General features: G+C 50.2%; 2 protein-coding genes across 2 annotated transcripts in view; one reads left to right on the top strand and one right to left on the bottom strand.

The window, feature by feature from the left end:
- Positions 1-14,977, top strand: part of lamc2 (laminin, gamma 2) — a 35,174-nt gene extending 20,197 nt beyond the window's left edge. Inside the window, exons 6-21 of the mRNA XM_056410506.1 lie at positions 1-142; positions 2,238-2,350; positions 2,570-2,962; positions 4,244-4,486; positions 4,821-4,957; positions 5,105-5,261; positions 5,348-5,553; positions 5,816-5,895; positions 5,986-6,123; positions 6,538-6,682; positions 6,772-6,921; positions 7,267-7,381; positions 12,849-13,045; positions 13,532-13,690; positions 13,777-13,876; positions 13,939-14,977. The exon at positions 1-142 is cut by the window's left edge and continues 48 nt beyond it. Coding sequence (XP_056266481.1) covers positions 1-142; positions 2,238-2,350; positions 2,570-2,962; positions 4,244-4,486; positions 4,821-4,957; positions 5,105-5,261; positions 5,348-5,553; positions 5,816-5,895; positions 5,986-6,123; positions 6,538-6,682; positions 6,772-6,921; positions 7,267-7,381; positions 12,849-13,045; positions 13,532-13,690; positions 13,777-13,876; positions 13,939-14,189 — 2,726 coding nt within the window. The 3' untranslated portion in view covers positions 14,190-14,977. The remainder of the gene's footprint in view (positions 143-2,237; positions 2,351-2,569; positions 2,963-4,243; positions 4,487-4,820; positions 4,958-5,104; positions 5,262-5,347; positions 5,554-5,815; positions 5,896-5,985; positions 6,124-6,537; positions 6,683-6,771; positions 6,922-7,266; positions 7,382-12,848; positions 13,046-13,531; positions 13,691-13,776; positions 13,877-13,938) is intronic.
- A 1,578-nt stretch (positions 14,978-16,555) lies between these two features.
- The window catches only part of nmnat2 (nicotinamide nucleotide adenylyltransferase 2), a 28,251-nt gene continuing 25,212 nt past the window's right edge, over positions 16,556-19,594 (bottom strand). The window contains exons 7-11 of the mRNA XM_056410569.1: positions 18,861-18,905; positions 18,651-18,727; positions 18,171-18,272; positions 18,030-18,097; positions 16,556-17,355 (exon numbers count right to left, since the gene is read on the bottom strand). Of these exons, the coding sequence (XP_056266544.1) occupies positions 17,253-17,355; positions 18,030-18,097; positions 18,171-18,272; positions 18,651-18,727; positions 18,861-18,905 (395 nt within the window). The 3' untranslated portion in view covers positions 16,556-17,252. The remainder of the gene's footprint in view (positions 17,356-18,029; positions 18,098-18,170; positions 18,273-18,650; positions 18,728-18,860; positions 18,906-19,594) is intronic.

The raw sequence follows: 19,594 nt of genomic DNA, 5'->3' as shown, positions 1-19,594 counted from the left end.
TCTCGCTGCGTCTGGACCGTGGCGTCCCACATCCGTCCGCCAGCGACGTGGTTCTGGAAGGCGCCGGCCTCCGATTGGCCGCCTCGCTGGGCGACCTGCGCTCCACCGTCCCCTGTGGACAGAAAATAAACTACAGCTTCAGGTGAGAAGGCGGAGCTGCTGAGAGGCGACCCACCGGCACTAAACCCCACCCCCCTGGCGCTCCAGGCTGCTCAAACCAAACACCCACGTGTGGCTCGGATTCAGACACGACCGCCAGGGTTCCACCTCTTCCTTGTTCCAACTCAAATATTCTCCTTTTCACTCAAGTGTGAACATTCCTGAAGGATCCGCGACCAGACAAGTAGCAACAGAGTCCTCCTGCAGACGCCGAGCGCCTCCTCGTCCTTAAAGCCTAGCTTCAGAGAAAATAATAACTTAATGAGAAAGGAACGGTACGTTTACTGGAGAAGGAGACGGGAGGCGCTAGAGAGGCCGGCAGCTCTCTTCACGGTTGAGTGTTTGATCGTAGAGACAGATTCAAGTTTAGAGATCCAGCTGAAGGTCTCAGGAAGGACCGGTGCTGAAGGTCTTAGGGAAGGACTGGTGCTGAAGGTCTTAGGGAAGGACCGGTGCTGACGGTCTCAGGAAGGACCGGTGCTGAAGGTCTTAGGGAAGGACTGGTGCTGAAGGTCTTAGGGAAGGACCGGTGCTGACGGTCTCAGGAAGGACTGGTGCTGAAGGTCTTAGGGAAGGACCGGTGCTGACAGTCTCAGGAAGGACTGGTGCTGAAGGTCTCAGGGAGGACCGGTGCTGAAGGTCTTAGGAAGGACCGGTGCTGAAGGTCTCAGGAAGGACCGGTGCTGAAGGTCTCAGGGAGGACCGGTGCTGAAGGTCTCAGGAAGGACCGGTGCTGAAGGTCTTAGGGAGGACCGGTGCTGAAGGTCTTAGGGAAGGACCGGTGCTGAAGGTCTTAGGGAGGACCGGTGCTGAAGGTCTCAGGAAGGACCGGTGCTGAAGATCTTAGGAAAGACCGGTGCTGAAGGTCTCAGGAAGGACCGGTGCTGAAGGTCTTAGGGAGGACCGGTGCTAAAGGTCTCAGGAAGGACCGGTGCTGAAGGTCTTAGGAAGGACCGGTGCTGAAGGTCTCAGGGAGGACCGGTGCTGAAGGTCTCAGGAAGGACCGGTGCTGAAGGTCTTAGGGAGGACCGGTGCTGAAGGTCTTAGGGAAGGACCGGTGCTGAAGGTCTTAGGGAGGACCGGTGCTGAAGGTCTTAGGGAAGGACCGGTGCTGAAGGTCTCAGGAAGGACCGGTGCTGAAGGTCTCAGGGAGGACCGGTGCTGAAGGTCTTAGGGAAGGACCGGTGCTGAAGGTCTTAGGAAGGACCGGTGCTGAAGGTCTCAGGAAGGACCGGTGCTGAAGGTCTTAGGAAAGACCGGTGCTGAAGGTCTCAGGGAGGACCGGTGCTGAAGGTCTTAGGGAAGGAACGGTGCTGAAGGTCTTAGGAAGGATCGGTGCTGAAGGTCTTAGGGAGGACCGGTGCTGAAGGTCTTAGGGAAGGACCGGTGCTGAAGGTCTCAGGAAGGACCGGTGCTGAAGGTCTTAGGAAGGACCGGTGCTGAAGGTCTCAGGAAGGACCGGTGCTGAAGGTCTTAGGGAAGGAACGGTGCTGAAGGTCTCAGGAAGGATCGGTGCTGAAGGTCTTAGGGAGGACCGGTGCTGAAGGTCTTAGGAAGGATCGGTGCTGAAGGTCTCAGGGAGGACCGGTGCTGAAGGTCTTAGGAAGGATCGGTGCTGAAGGTCTTAGGAAGGATCGGTGCTGAAGGTCTTAGGGAGGACCGGTGCTGAAGGTCTTAGGAAGGATCGGTGCTGAAGGTCTTAGGGAAGGAACGGTGCTGAAGGTCTTAGGGAAGGAACGGTGCTGAAGGTCTTAGGGAGGACCGGTGCTGAAGGTCTTAGGAAGGATCGGTGCTGAAGGTCTTAGGGAAGGAACGGTGCTGAAGGTCTTAGGGAAGGAACGGTGCTGAAGGTCTTAGGAAGGATCGGTGCTGAAGGTCTCAGGAAGGACCGGTGCTGAAGGTCTCAGGAAGGACCGGTGCTGAAGGTCTTAGGGAAGGAACGGTGCTGAAGGTCTCAGGAAGGACTGGTGCTGAAGGTCTCAGGGAGGACCGGTGCTGAAGGTCTTCGGGAGGACCGGTGCTGACGGTCTCAGTCAGTGATGCAAAGTGTAAAAACATTCCTTCTGTCCAATGAACAGGCTGGACGAGCAGTCCGGCAGCCAGTGGCGGCCTCAGCTCTCAGCCTCACAGTTCCAGACGCTCCTCCAGAACCTCACCGCCATCAAGATCCGGGCAACATTCGGCGAAAATGGTGAGCTTCCTTTGTTTTTTTGAATGCCGCCCTTACTTCCTTTCCTCGTCCACCCCGTGCTTCCTTTAGGGAGCACAATTCAAGTTCCTTCAGCTGCCTTCATCAACACATTATCAAGCAGAAGTACTCAGCTCTCACTCAGCTCTCGGCTCTTGGATTCAGGGTGTTTGGTGGACGATCTTGATCTTGATTGAACCGTTGTGTCTGGGTTCTTTTCAGGACGCGGATATCTCGCCAATGTGCGGCTGGTGACGGCGTGGCGGGCCGATGGCGCCCCGGCCGGTTGGGTTCAGACATGCAATTGCCCACCGGGTTACGAGGGCGAGTTCTGCGAGCAATGCTCGGCCGGCTTCAAGCGCAGAACCCCCGCCAACGGCGCCTTCAGCCCCTGTGAGCCCTGCAGCTGCAGAGGAGGCAGCTGCGACCCGCAGACGGGCGACTGCTTCTCCGCTGACGAGACGCCCGGAGAGCTCAGCTGCTCCGAGGGATTCTACCGCGACGCCTGGCCGCCTCGCACCTGTGTGAAGTGTCCCTGTCCGGACGGGGTGACCTGCTCGCTGGCTGCCGGTTCACTGGCGCCCCGATGTGACCGCTGTCCAACCGGAACCACAGGTTGGTCCACACACTCTTACGTCACCTATTGGCACCTCATATTCTTAAAATGGTGGTCAAGAGAGAGAATGCAGCTCTAACATATGAAGCATAGACTTCTATACAACCAGAGGAGTCGCCCCCTGGTGATCAGGAGGGAGAATGCAGCTCTAACACATGAAGCATAGACTTCTATACAACCAGAGGAGCCCCCTGGTGGTCAGGAGAGAGAATGCAGCTTTAACACATGAAGCATAGACTTCTATACAACCAGAGGAGTCGCCCCCTGGTGATCAGGAGGGAGAATGCAGCTTTAACACATGAAGCATAGACTTCTATACAACCAGAGGAGTCGCCCCCTGGTGATCAGGAGGGAGAATGCAGCTTTAACACATGAAGCATAGACTTCTATACAACCAGAGGAGTCGCCCCCTGGTGATCAGGAGGGAGAATGCAGCTCTAACACATGAAGCATAGACTTCTATACAACCAGAGGAGTCGCCCCCTGGTGGTCAGGAGAGAATGCAGCTTTAACACATGAAGCATAGACTTCTATACAACCAGAGGAGTCGCCCCTGGTGATCAGGAGGAGAATGCAGCTTTAACACATGAAGCATAGACTTCTATACAACCAGAGGAGTCGCCCCTGGTGATCAGGAGGAGAATGCAGCTTTAACACATGAAGCATAGACTTCTATACAACCAGAGGAGTCGCCCCTAGTGGTCAGTAGAGAGAATGCAGCTTTAATACATGAAGCATAAACTAATATACAACCAGAGGAGTCGCCCCTGGTGGTCAGGAGGAGAATGCAGCTTTAACACATGAAGCATAGACTTCTATACAACCAGAGGAGTCGCCCCTGGTGATCAGGAGGAGAATGCAGCTTTAACACATGAAGCAGTGACTTCTATACAACCAGAGGAGTCGCCCCTGGTGATCAGGAGGAGAATGCAGCTTTAACACATGAAGCATAGACTTCTATACAACCAGAGGAGTCGCCCCTGGTGATCAGGAGGGAGAATGCAGCTTTAACACATGAAGCATAGACTTCTATACAACCAGAGGAGTCGCCCCCTGGTGATCAGGAGGGAGAATGCAGCTTTAACACATGAAGCATAGACTTCTATACAACCAGAGGAGTCGCCCCCTGGTGATCAGGAGGGAGAATGCAGCTTTAACACATGAAGCATAGACTTCTGGTTTACTTGAAAGTCACAAAAGGTTATTTCAATAAAAAGTCATGGTCCATGTTGTTGTGTGAACGTTGTTCTTGAACCTCTGTTCTCCCCGATGTCCCTCAGGTCCTCGCTGTAACGTCTGTCGGGAGGGTTTCTACGGCGCGCCTCCTCGTGGCGACGTCGACCAGCAGACCTGCAGCTCCTGCCGGTGTAACGGACACATCGACGTCAGCGTGGAGGGAAGCTGCGATCGCAGCAGCGGCGAATGTCTGAAGTGTCTGAACAACACGACGGGGCCGAGCTGCGAGGCCTGCGTGACGGGTTTCTACCGCGGACCCGCTGCCGCCGCCACCGCCGCCTGCAAACGTAAGAACCGTCCGGACGCCGCCGATGCTCTCTGTTCTCTTGATCGGAATAATCAATACATTCATTTAATGTCTAGCAAGCACTTTTCACGTGGTTTGTTGTGTACATATGAGGTTTAAAACATCACTTCACACACGGAACCAAGAATCTTCACAGTTTACAGACAAATAAATCACCATTGAATTGTGAAATAAAGCTTATACTATGGTTACCTGGAGCAGTTTTAATGTAAGATGTAAAGGAAAAGCAAAGAAAACTCCAGTGGTTACGCCTGAACCGTTTGCCCATGGTCATGAAAGATGACGGTGGTTCTCTCTCTCGGTTGGTGGAGCAGCGTGTGACTGCGACCTTCAGGGCTCTGAGTCCAGACGGTGTGAAGATGGCGGTCGCTGTCGGTGCAGACCGGGCTACGAGGGTCTGAGGTGCCAGAGGTCCGACTGTCCCTCCTGTTTCAGCCCCATCAAGAAAAAGGTAACACCAACTGTACGGAGAATCCGGTTCGTCTGGCAGGAAAGAAACGTCCAACTTGTGGTTCAGCGTCTCTCTCGAGGACACGTCAACCTGTGGTTAATGGACGAGCCGCTCTCCTCACACAAGGTTCAACTCTTTGCGTTTCAGATGGAGGCGTACGCCGGCAAACTGAAAGAGCTGGAGACTCTGTTCTCAGAAACGGACGGGGGTTTGAAACCAGCTGGCAGGGGCCAGATGGAGGCTGCTCTGAGGGCCACCGAGGAGCTGGTGGACGACCTGCAGTACGACACCGAGCTGCTGGCAGGTCAGGCGTCCATTCGCCCTGTTTTCAGATCGTCTCTTATCCAACGCTCGATGGCAAAGTGACTCCACGCCTCCCGTGTCCAACAGGCCTGGAGAAGAACCTGCAGGGCCGCCTGTCGTCCATCAGCAGGAGCCAGTTGGACGAGGGCCAGGTCCTCCGGGACGTCGGCGACGTCGTGCACGACGTCAAAGAAAAACAGCAGACGTACAAGACGAAGGTGGAGGAGGTTCGGGGTCTGGTGGAGGAGATGAAACGCAAGCTGGACAAGGCCAAGGCCGACCTCAGATCAGCCGTAAGACACAGGAATCAGAAGCTCACATCTGCTGATGTATAAAAATAACATCTAAGATTGTAATCTTCCCGTACTGGAGGAGTCGTCAGTCATTGTTGACGTGACGGGTTGTTCGTCTGTTTCAAGTAAGAATTTCATAGAAATGAAGTGAAACCGCTAGATTGAAGGAAATCAATCTCCAACCGATTTGACCAGTGAGTCACCAGACGGTCGAGATGGAACGGTTTACTTTCTTCTAACAGCTGCTGTTCCTTCCGGTCAGGAGCTTCCTCTTGGAGACGCTCCGGCGGGTTCCAACCTCCTCTCTTCTCTGGAGCAGACGGCCAACAGTCTGGCTGACAAGTGAGTCGTGTTTATATCCCGGTGCCTCGAAAGACCCACGAAGAGTTTGACACCATGTCTTCATCACTTCCTGTCTGTCCCGTCCTGCAGACATCAGACGAAGGCAGACGCTGTGCAGCAGAGCGCCAACGAAGCTCTGCACGACTCGGAGAAGAGTCTGGCTCTGGTCCGAACCCTCAAGAACAAAGAGAACAGAGTCAAGGAGCTGGTCGGAGATCTCAGAACCATGTGAGTCTCCTCAGTCGGTCAGAGATCCTCCACTCAAGAATCCTCATTTTTAACAGGGGGATTGTGGGTAATTTGTCTCTAATATTAAGTGGGGCAAACACTACGAGTCCCACCGATCACCTCGGGGAGGACCAGTTGTTTCCATTGTCAAATGTGTAATTGATCCGGTCTTCAGAGCAGCGTGAAGGAGGTCGGTCTGTGTAGAACTTATTGGATCCGTTCGGGATCAATCCAGCAACTGGTGCAATGTTTTTAATCCTGACTGGAGCCAAAAAGCATTAATTTATGAGAGGTTCTCCATAGCCATGGCCGCTGAGGCTCATGGGTATTGTATTGCTGATCTAAAACTGGGTTGGTGTGGAAGATGATCAATAATCCAGCTGAGCTCTAAACTCATGGCGTCTCTGTGTTCAGGTATGATAAGGCCTCGGCCCAGGTGAAGGGTTTGGGGAACCAGGCGACCCGGGTGAGCGACGAGGCCCGAGACGAGAGCACCACGGCGGACGGCATGATGAAAGACATCGCCAGCATGCTGCGAAACATCCCGTCGTCCCTGAAGGTGAGACCAAGATGTGAGCGGCCGACTTTTAGAAAACAACGAGTCCTCACGACCTCAGGAGTCACTCTCTGTTTTCTCATCATGCTCAGGGGCCGGTGGACGCCATGGCCTCCAGGTTAGACGGTGTGAAGCAGGCGGTGGACGGGGACATTTCAGACTTGGAGGCGCTGCAAGACGGCGTGCAGCGAGACAAGACCGCCACTGGGGACTTGCTGGAAATGGGCAAGGTTGCCCAGCAGGTACTGGAGGATTATGGGAACCCAGTCCAAATGTCCAGTGTCACGAATACCAGGAGGGGGGGGGGGGGCAGTTTGATGAGGTCCATTCAAGTCCACCATGAGACGTAAAGACAGACTGTGACATTTATAGCGGCGAGCGTTCCCTTTGTGTTATTAACGGGCTTAGAAGGTCAACAAAGGGGTCTTGGAACCCCAGGAACCACGAACACGTCTCAACACGTCAACACGTCAACACGTCTCAACACGTCAACACGTCTCAACACGTCAACACGTCAACACGTCTCAACACGTCAACACGTCAACACGTCCCGGTTGAGTTCTGTTGACTTGGTTTCTTCTCTGCAGGATTTCCACAAGCTGCTGGACAGAGTCAACGTGGCCAAGGCCGACACGGAGAGCGTTCTGCAACGTATCCATAGCAACACCGAGGAGCTGGACGACGCCCTGGACACCCTGAGAGGTATACAGGCACACCAACAGACAGGAAGACATAACGACAGACAGGAAGACATACCGACAGACAGGAAGACATACCGACAGACAGGAAGACATACCGACAGACAGGAAGACATACCGACAGACAGGAAGACATACCGACAGACAGGAAGACATACTGACAGACATGAAGACATACCGACAGACATGAAGACATACCGACAGACAGGAAGACATACCGACAGACATGAAGACATACCGACAGACATGAAGACATACCGACAGACATGAAGACATACCGACAGACAGGAAGACATGCCGACAGACAGGAAGACAGGAAGACATACCGACAGACATGAAGACATACTGACAGACATGAAGACATACCGACAGACATGAAGACATACCGACAGACAGGAAGACATGCAGACAGACAGGAAGACATACTGACAGACAGGAAGACATATTGACAGACAGGAAGACATACCGACAGACATGAAGACATACCGACAGACAGGAAGACATACCGACAGACATGAAGACATACCGACAGACATGAAGACATACCGACAGACAGGAAGACATACTGACAGACATGAAGACATACCGACAGACAGGAAGACATACTGACAGACAGGAAGACATACTGACAGACATGAAGACATACCGACAGACAGGAAGACATACCGACAGACATGAAGACATACTGACAGACATGAAGACATACCGACAGACAGGAAGACATACCGACAGACATGAAGACATACCGACAGACAGGAAGACATACCGACAGACAGGAAGACATACTGACAGACAGGAAGACATACCGACAGACATGAAGACATACCGACAGGCATGAAGACATACTGACAGACATGAAGACATACTGACAGACAGGAAGACATACCGACAGACAGGAAGACATACTGACAGACATGAAGACATACTGACAGACAGGAAGACATACTGACAGACATACCGACAGACAGGAAGACATACTGACAGACAGGAAGGCACACCGACAGACAGGAAGACATACTGACAGACAGGAAGACATACCGACAGACAGGAAGACATACTGACAGACAGGAAGACATACCGACAGACATGAAGACATACCGACAGACATGAAGACATACCGACAGACAGGAAGACATGCCGACAGACAGGAAGACATACTGACAGACAGGAAGACATACCGACAGACAGGAAGACATACCGACAGACAGGAAGACATACCGACAGACAGGAAGACATACCGACAGACAGGAAGACATACCGACAGACATGAAGACATACTGACAGACAGGAAGACATACTGACAGACATGAAGACATACCGACAGACAGGAAGACATACCGACAGACAGGAAGACATACTGACAGACAGGAAGACATACCGACAGACAGGAAGACATACCGACAGACAGGAAGACATACCGACAGACAGGAAGACATACCGACAGACAGGAAGACATACCGACAGACAGGAAGACATACTGACAGACAGGAAGACATACCGACAGACATGAAGACATACCGACAGACAGGAAGACATACCGACAGACATGAAGACATACCGACAGACAGGAAGACATACCGACAGACAGGAAGACATACCGACAGACATGAAGACATACCGACAGACAGGAAGACATACCGACAGACAGGAAGACATACCGACAGACATGAAGACATACCGACAGACAGGAAGACATACCGACAGACAGGAAGACATACCGACAGACATGAAGACATACCGACAGACAGGAAGACATACCGACAGACAGGAAGACATACCGACAGACATGAAGACATACCGACAGACAGGAAGACATACCGACAGACAGGAAGACATACCGACAGACAGGAAGACATACCGACAGACAGGAAGACATACCGACAGACATGAAGACATACTGACAGACATGAAGACATACCGACAGACAGGAAGACATACCGACAGACAGGAAGACATACTGACAGACATGAAGACATACCGACAGACAGGAAGACATACTGACAGACAGGAAGACATACTGACAGACAGGAAGACATACCGACAGACAGGAAGACATACTGACAGACAGGAAGGCACACCGACAGACAGGAAGACATACTGACAGACAGGAAGACATACCGACAGACAGGAAGACATACTGACAGACATGAAGACATACCGACAGACAGGAAGACATACCGACAGACAGGAAGACATACCGACAGACAGGAAGACATACCGACAGACAGGAAGACATACCGACAGACAGGAAGACATACTGACAGACAGGAAGACATACCGACAGACATGAAGACATACCGACAGACAGGAAGACATACCGACAGACATGAAGACATACTGACAGACAGGAAGACATACCGACAGACAGGAAGACATACCGACAGACATGAAGACATACTGACAGACAGGAAGACATACCGACAGACAGGAAGACATACCGACAGACAGGAAGACATACCGACAGACATGAAGACATACCGACAGACAGGAAGACATACCGACAGACAGGAAGACATACCGACAGACATGAAGACATACCGACAGATATGAAGACATACTGACAGACAGGAAGACATACCGACAGACAGGAAGACATACCGACAGACAGGAAGACATACCGACAGACATGAAGACATACCGACAGACAGGAAGACATACCGACAGACATGAAGACATACCGACAGACATGAAGACATACCGACAGACATGAAGACATACCGACAGACATGAAGACATACCGACAGACAGGAAGACATACCGACAGATATGAAGACATACCGACAGACAGGAAGACATACCGACAGACAGGAAGACATACCGACAGACAGGAAGACATACCGACAGACAGGAAGACATACCGACAGACAGGAAGACATACCGACAGACAGGAAGACATACTGACAGACATGAAGACATACCGACAGACAGGAAGACATACCGACAGACAGGAAGACATACCGACAGACAGGAAGACATACTGACAGACATGAAGACATACTGACAGACAGGAAGACATACCGACAGACAGGAAGACATACCGACAGACATGAAGACATACCGACAGACAGGAAGACATACCGACAGACAGGAAGACATACCGACAGACAGGAAGACATACTGACAGACAGGAAGACATACTGACAGACAGGAAGACATACCGACAGACAGGAAGACATACCGACAGACATGAAGACATACCGACAGACAGGAAGACATACTGACAGACAGGAAGACATACCGACAGACAGGAAGACATACCGACAGACATGAAGACATACCGACAGACAGGAAGACATACCGACAGAAATGAAGACATACTGACAGACAGGAAGACATACTGACAGACAGGAAGACATACCGACAGACAGGAAGACATACCGACAGACATGAAGACATACCGACAGACAGGAAGACATACCGACAGACATGAAGACATACCGACAGACAGGAAGACATACCGACAGACATGAAGACATACCGACAGACAGGAAGACATACTGACAGACATGAAGACATACTGACAGACAGGAAGACATACCGACAGACAGGAAGACATACCGACAGACATGAAGACATACCGACAGACAGGAAGACATACCGACAGACAGGAAGACATACCGACAGACATGAAGACATACCGACAGACAGGAAGACATACCGACAGACAGGAAGACATACCGACAGACAGGAAGACATACCGACAGACAGGAAGACATACCGACAGACAGGAAGACATACTGACAGACATGAAGACATACCGACAGACAGGAAGACATACCGACAGACAGGAAGACATACCGACAGACAGACAGACATGAAGACATACCGACAGACAGGAAGACATACCGACAGACAGGAAGACATACCGACAGACATGAAGACATACCGACAGACAGGAAGACATACCGACAGACATGAAGACATACCGACAGACATGAAGACATACCGACAGACAGGAAGACATACCGACAGACAGGAAGACATACTGACAGACAGGAAGACATACTGACAGACAGGAAGACATACTGACAGACATGAAGACATACTGACAGACATGAAGACATACTGACAGACAGGAAGACATACTGACAGACATGAAGACATACTGACAGACAGGAAGACATACTGACAGACAGGAAGACATACTGACAGACAGGAAGACATACTGACAGACAGGAAGACATACTGACAGACAGGAAGACATACTGACAGACAGGAAGACATACTGACAGACAGGAAGACATACCGACAGACAGGAAGACATACCGACAGACAGGAAGACATACTGACAGACAGGAAGACATACCGACAGACAGGAAGACATACTGACAGACATGAAGACATACTGACAGACAGGAAGACATACCGACAGACAGGAAGACATACTGACAGACATGAAGACATACTGACAGACAGGAAGACATACCGACAGACAGGAAGACATACCGACAGACATGAAGACATACCGACAGACATGAAGACATACTGACAGACAGGAAGACATACCGACAGACAGGAAGACATACTGACAGACAGGAAGACATACTGACAGACAGGAAGACATACTGACAGACAGGAAGACATACTGACAGACAGGAAGACATACCGACAGACAGGAAGACATACCGACAGACATGAAGACATACCGACAGACAGGAAGACATACCGACAGACAGGAAGACATACCGACAGACAGGAAGACATACCGACAGACAGGAAGACATACCGACAGACAGGAAGACATACCGACAGACATGAAGACATACCGACAGACAGGAAGACATACCGACAGACAGGAAGACATACCGACAGACAGGAAGACATACCGACAGACATGAAGACATACCGACAGACAGGAAGACATACCGACAGACAGGAAGACATACCGACAGACATGAAGACATACCGACAGACAGGAAGACATACCGACAGACATGAAGTCATACCGACAGACATGAAGACACACCGACAGACAGGAAGACATACCGACAGACAGGAAGACATACTGACAGACATGAAGACATACTGACAGACAGGAAGACATACCGACAGACAGGAAGACATACTGACAGACATGAAGACATACTGACAGACAGGAAGACATACCGACAGACAGGAAGACATACCGACAGACAGGAAGACATACTGACAGACATGAAGACATACTGACAGACAGGAAGACATACTGACAGACAGGAAGACATACTGACAGACATGAAGACATACTGACAGACAGGAAGACATACTGACAGACAGGAAGACATACCGACAGACATGAAGACATACCGACAGACAGGAAGACATACTGACAGACAGGAAGACATACCGACAGACAGGAAGACATACCGACAGACATGAAGACATACTGACAGACAGGAAGACATACTGACAGACATGAAGACATACTGACAGACAGGCACACAGGCAGACGCTCTTCGGTTGCTCTATAAACTCCTCGTCTTCCTCCGCAGGGTTCGACCAGCAGATCGACGCCGGCAAAGCTTCGGCCGACGCCGCCATCGAGCGCCTCCCCGGCATCGCCGCCGCCGTCAAGCAGGCTGTGGGCAACAACGCTCAGACGGCCTCCGTGCTGGAGGACCGGACTGGAGACCACGACGAGGCGCTGGGGAGCGTCAACGTGCTGAAACATCTGGTCCGCGGTCTGGAGGTAACGGAGGAGCTCATGTTTTAGGGTTTGGTCTTCATCAGCTTTCCAACTGGAACATCTTTCATTCTAAAGTGTTTAAACTTTTTCATTTATTTCCTTTCCTAAATATTTTTCTGGGAATCGGTCCTCCGCTGATGAAACTCAAAGCAGAGTTCATTCTGGTTCCAGTTTAATCTGTAAAATATCAAACAAATCACAAACAAACAAGCAGCTGCAGGGGTTAAAGTTCTGAAGCTGTTGTTGCCGTTCTCGCCTGTAGATGGCGGCATTCTCTACCGTTACCTGGGTTACGGTCCCTTTACCATCTTGTCGGTTCCGTCGCTCTCTTGGGTCAGAATTCAAAGACGCTAGAATATTATTATAATGTTCTTTTCGAAGAATATTTGTTAATCACAGTGGTGAGAAGCTGTGAATTATATATGTCCTGTAAATAAAGTCGATATGTTTCCCCTTACCTGTATATATTAATACGTGTTTGATTCCTAGGAGACACTGGCCTCTGGCCCGTCTCACGCTGGTCTGCTGAACGAAGCCAGCAAGCTGAACAAGGAGGTCAAGAGCCTGAAGACACAGGCGGCGGACGCAGCTCAAGACGTGGAACTGGAGCTGGACGCCACCAAGACGCTGAAGGCCGACGCCGGGCAGGTAAGGCGTCATACGGAGCTCACCTGACCATCACGGGGAGTCAGAACCGTTGAGATCAGATCCCGACGAGAATGTTTTCTCCTCAGGCGGCCGAGCGAGCGGCGGAAGCTCTGGGTGGCGCCAGAAGGACCCGAGACGCCGTGGGACAAACCCTGAGGGCCATCAGGGGCCTGCTGGCCAACATGAGTGAGTTCAGTCCTCCTCCTCCCCACACTGCTCCTCTTCTTCCTCACACTCCTCCTCCTCAGACCAGACCGGGGCGGTGGACGAGACCCAGCTGAAGCGCCTGGAGGCCTCTGTGGCCGACGCCCAGAGGGGCATGGCCGGCCTGAAGCCTCGGCTGAGGGCCGTGGAGCAGCTGGAGACCGACCGGCGGCGGCAGCTGAGCGGCGTCCAGAAGGACGTCATCGGCCTCCTGAGAGACATCGACAACCTGGAGGAGATCCTGAAGGCCGTCCCCAAGGGCTGCTACAACAGCCCGCCCGTCGAGAAGCCCTGAGGACCACCTGACCCACAGTGACCACCTCCTCTCACGGCTATGACAGCCTCCCCTTCCAGAAGGACCACCTGGTCCACAGTGACCACCTCCTGCTGCTCAACGCACAAACTATAATCGGAATGAAACAATATTATGAGAAAAATATCAACTCTCAATTTGTTTAAATGAAATATAACACTGGATCCTACATTTCCCATGATGCAACCTGATACCAAGGCTGAAACGTTCCTCGCTTCGTTACCTTTCATTCAGTTCAGGGTCAACGGTCTTGCTCCAGGACCAGAGGACCAGGACCAGGGATCCACCGGTCCTCTGCCGTGCTGTCGCTTCTCATCATATTGGCTTTAATTGCATTTATTTGGCCACATTAAATCAAAACACTCTCAAAAAAGACATTTTATTTTTATTGTATTCATCATATCTGAGCGGCTCGACGTTATGCTGCGTTCAGGTCACGTGCCAGCATCCGTAAATATCTGTTTCTGACTTGAGTGGAAGAAACAAACAAGTCTTCACTTCATTATTAAATCCAGAAACACACAACTCCTGATGTCTCTTGTGTTGATCATCACAATGAGCCCGACAGGTTCATTACGCTATTATAATATCGACCGTTAGGAAGAGAAACGACATGTTTCTGATGGACGTGTGAATGTAAACGTATTCTATTTATATCTGTTCATAAAGTACATTTCTATCTTTTTATATTCAGTGTTTTTACATTATAGTCAGCAGAAATGTTTATGTATTGAAACTGATTTTAAATAAAAAGATTTTTTTAAATTGTATTAATGTTTCAGTGTCTCATCATTCATCACTTATTACATGAATGTGTTCTTCATACATATATTTAGACTATTTAGATAATATGTAGTTATAATAATGAGGGTTCACTATAAACACACATATTAAATGTATTTGATTTCGGCCGCCGGTAAAATGTTGAATTGTAAGATTGTGTTTATTTTTAAACTAAACCCTCAAACTGAAACTAGTTCACACCAGTGGATAAATCGACACATCGAGTTATGATAAACAATGTGTAATCATAATAATATACAATAGAAACGCTGCCGCCATCTACTGGTCTGCTGTTGTCATGTAAAGTTATTACCTGATCTGGAGTCAGCCTCCGGCCCCTCGTCACCCGCTGCAGCAGCGCAGCCTGGCGGAGCTAGCTGGAGAGCTATTGGGCTAGTTAGCTTGCTAGCTGGAGAGCTATTGGGCTAGTTAGCTCGCTAGCTGGAGAGCTATTGGGCTCGCTAGCTGGAGAGCTATTGGGCTAGTTAGCTTGCTAGCTGGAGAGCTATTGGGCTAGTTAGCTCGCTAGCTGGAGAGCTATTGGGCTAGTTAGCTCGCTAGCTGGAGAGCTATTGGGATAGTTAGCTCGCTAGCTGGAGAGCTATTGGGCTAGTTAGCTCGCTAGCTGGAGAGCTATTGGGATAGTTAGCTCGCTAGCTGGAGAGCTATTGGGCTAGTTAGCTCGCTAGCTGGAGAGCTATTGGGCTAGTTAGCTCGCTAGCTGGAGAGCTATTGGGCTAGTTAGCTCGCTAGCTGGAGAGCTATTGGGATAGTTAGCTCGCTAGCTGGAGAGCTATTGGGCTAGTTAGCTCGCTAGCTGGAGAGCTATTGGGATAGTTAGCTCGCTAGCTGGAGAGCTATTGGGCTAGTTAGCTCGCTAGCTGGAGAGCTATTGGGATAGTTAGCTCGCTAGCTGGAGAGCTATTGGGCTAGTTAGCTCGCTAGCTGGAGAGCTATTGGGATAGTTAGCTCGCTAGCTGGAGAGCTATTGGGCTAGTTAGCTCGCTAGCTGGAGAGCTATTGGGATAGTTAGCTCGCTAGCTGGAGAGCTATTGGCTAGTTAGCTCGCTAGCTGGAGAGCTATTGGGAGTTAGTCGCTAGCTGGAGAGCTATTGGGCTGGAGAGCTATTGGGCTAGTTAGCTCGCTAGCTGGAGAGCTATTGGGCTAGTTAGCTCGCTAGCTGGAGAGCTATTGGGCTAGTTAGCTCGCTAGCTGGAGAGCTATTGGGCTAGTTAGCTCGCTAGCTGGAGAGCTATTGGGCTAGTTAGCTCGCTAGCTGGAGAGCTATTGGGCTAGTTAGCTCGCTAGCTGGAGAGCTATTGGGATAGTTAGCTCGCTAGCTGGAGAGCTATTGGGCTAGTTAGCTCGCTAGCTGCAGAGCTATTGGGCTAGTTAGCTCGCTAGCTGGAGAGCTATTGGGCAGTTAGCACGCTAGCTGGAGAGCTATTGGGCTAGTTAGCTCGCTAGCTGGAGAAATATTGGCTATTCACAACAGCTCATAGCCATTGGGAAGTTAGCTCGAGCTGGAGAGCTATTGGGCTAGTTAGCTCGCTAGCTGAGAGCAGGAGAAACAACAGCCGTGTACACAACAACAACAACACTGCTGCTGAGGATTCGTTTCACAAAAGTTCATCTTCATCATCTTCATCTTCATCTTCAGCCCCTCAAAGCTTCGGATCAGAGACGACCTTCAGCTCGGAGGTCAAACTCTGGTTTCCTTCACAATGTGTTTCTGTCATTGTAAATTGTGTTTAATTGTGTTTAATTGAGTTTAATTGTGTTTAATTGAGTTTAATCGACGTCAACGGTGGAAAGACGCTTCTGAGCGAGGTCAATAAGAAAACCGGACGCCACTTCCTGCGACACGCTGACGAGGGTCAGAGGTCGCAGAGCGAAGATCTAGATTAGTTCACGAGTTAATATTGAGATGAAGACTCACAACTCTGAAACCCTCGTCCCCCTTTTTACCCATCTGCCCCGGCGGCGCTGTGTCCTTTAATAAAGACAGAAAACAAACACTGCCGTCACATCGCAGTGGCCGAACACAGCAATGACACGCGTGCAGCCCTTAGCCCCCCCCCTCCCTGATGGTGACGTCACGTGACACTAAAGCTCAAAGAAGAGTAAATGTTGGACACAGAAGACAGAGAAGGACGTTTTCGTTGTCGTTATTTAGGGGGTGGGTGTTATATTTATATACGTGATGTCATAGGTAGCCCCCCCCCCTTCAACACTCTCCCTGTTCTCGTGCAGGTTGACGTCTACCCGGAGGCGTTGATGTACAGCTGACTCTGCAGGATGTAGTCGATGACGGGCTGACTCAGGTAGTCCACAACATGGCCGTCACCGTGCTGCAGGGCCAGTCTGGGGGGGAGAGTTCAGTTAGAACATCTACTAAACTACAGACCATCTGTAGTTCAGAGGATCTTTGTTTCACTAAACTACAGACCATCTGTAGTTCAGAGGATCTTTGTTTCACTAAACTACAGACCATCTGTAGTTCAGAGGATCTTTGTTTCTACGAGACTACAGACCATCTGTAGTTCAGAGGATCTTTGTTTCACTAAACTACAGAGCATCTGTTGTTCAGAGGATCTTTGTTTCTACTAGACTACAGAGCATCTGTTGTTCAGAGGATCTTTGTTTCTACGAGACTACAGAGCATCTGTTGTTCAGAGGATCTTTGTTTCACTAAACTACAGAGCATCTGTTGTTCAGAGGATCTTTGTTTCTACGAGACTACAGAGCATCTGTTGTTCAGAGGATCTTTGTTTCACTAAACTACAGAGCATCTGTTGTTCAGAGGATCTTTGTTTCTACGAGACTACAGAGCATCTGTTGTTCAGAGGATCTTTGTTTCTACGAGACTACAGAGCATCTGTTGTTCAGAGGATCTTTGTTTCACTAAACTACAGAGCATCTGTTGTTCAGAGGATCTTTGTTTCACTAAACTACAGAGCATCTGTTGTTCAGAGGATCTTTGTTTCTACTAGACTACAGAGCATCTGTTGTTCAGAGGATCTTTGTCTCCTCATCACCTGCTCTTGGTGGAGCTGACGGTGGACATCGGGTGGCTCCTCCCCTCCGTCACCATGGTGATGTTGTCCTGAAAACCAGAGCAGAGGCAGATGAGCCGTGGAGGTTCTCCGTCAGGGGAACCGGGCCGGGCGGAGCAGCACCTTGAACCTGCGCAGGATGGAGGAGTGGTTCAGGATCTTCTCCGTGTCGACTCCGTCACGAGGAACCACCACGAGGCCGAAGTCCCCCACGATCACCTCCATCTGCAACAGACCCGTCAGACACGAGGACCAGAGACCCGTCTGGGTTCTGGTCCTGACCCACTAAAGGAGTCTGATGTCATAAAGTCACGTCTACAGCCAATCAGAACTCCTCCAGTACAGATGTTGAACATATATATATATGTATATATATATACATACATATACAGTAGATACATATATATATATATACACACATATATATTTATATATTATGTACATATATTATATATATATATATATACTGTATATGTCAACCATCGAAATGGCATTTGGAGGAATGCACGATGGGGCGGGGCTACATGTTGGGTGGGGGCGGGGCTACATATTGGGTGGGGCGGGGCTACATGTTGGGTGGGGGCGGGGCTACATGTTGCTTACATCACTGTCCTTCCACAGACCAGGGATGCAGAAGGACTCCAGGAGGTCACTGCCACACAGGAGCAAGATGCGTAACTCTACAGAGGACACACAACGGGAGAGAGACAGGCCCTCAGTCAACATGTTGACTGAGTAAACAACATGTTGACTGAGTAAACAACATGTTGACTGGGTACAAGCAGACCACACAGCAGCAAGCAGAGGACTCACCGATCTCCTCGTACCTCATGGCCGTGCCCAGGTTGGCGTTCTCATCTGACCAGCAGACACAACACAGCTGTTAGTCTCAAAGACATTGACTCAAACACAGCCTGTCCCTGGAGCCGCCTCCCACTGAGAGACACCCGTCACCGAGCAACACGGCCACGCCCCCTTTAGCCCACACAATGGAGTCCCACGACAAACGAGAGAGGACCCAGAAGAGAACCCTGAGGAACCCCGAGGAGTGACGGACGGTTATCGTACGGCACGTGTGTCTGCTGAGCCGAAGAGCGCGGACGCTTGCAAACACAGGTGTTTACGCTTGTAAACACAGGTGTTTACGCTTGTAAACAGAGTTGTTTATGCTTGTAAACACAGGTGTTTACGCTTGTAAACACAGTTGTTTATGCATGTAAACAGAGTTTTTTTTACAAACGGTGTTTAGTACAAACAAAACCTGGTTTCTGTGATGGTTTGAAGTACTTGAACGTGTACTAGTGAGTACTAGTGTGTATTTGAGAGTGTACTAGTGAGTACTAGTGTGTATTTAAGAGTGTACTAGTGAGTACTAGTGTGTATTTGAGAGTGTACTAGTGAGTACTAGTGTGTATTTGAGAGTGTACTCGTGAGTACTCGTGAGTACTAGTGAGTACTCGTGAGTACTCGTGTGTATTTGAGAGTGTACTAGTGTGTACTAGTGTACTGTATTTGAGGTACTAGTGTGTGTTGAGAGTACCGTGAGT

This window comes from Pseudoliparis swirei, unplaced genomic scaffold (genome assembly GCF_029220125.1).
Source record: "Pseudoliparis swirei isolate HS2019 ecotype Mariana Trench unplaced genomic scaffold, NWPU_hadal_v1 hadal_25, whole genome shotgun sequence".
Classification (NCBI taxonomy): Eukaryota; Metazoa; Chordata; class Actinopteri; order Perciformes; family Liparidae; genus Pseudoliparis; species Pseudoliparis swirei.
This window is presented reverse-complemented; position numbering and strand designations above follow the sequence as displayed.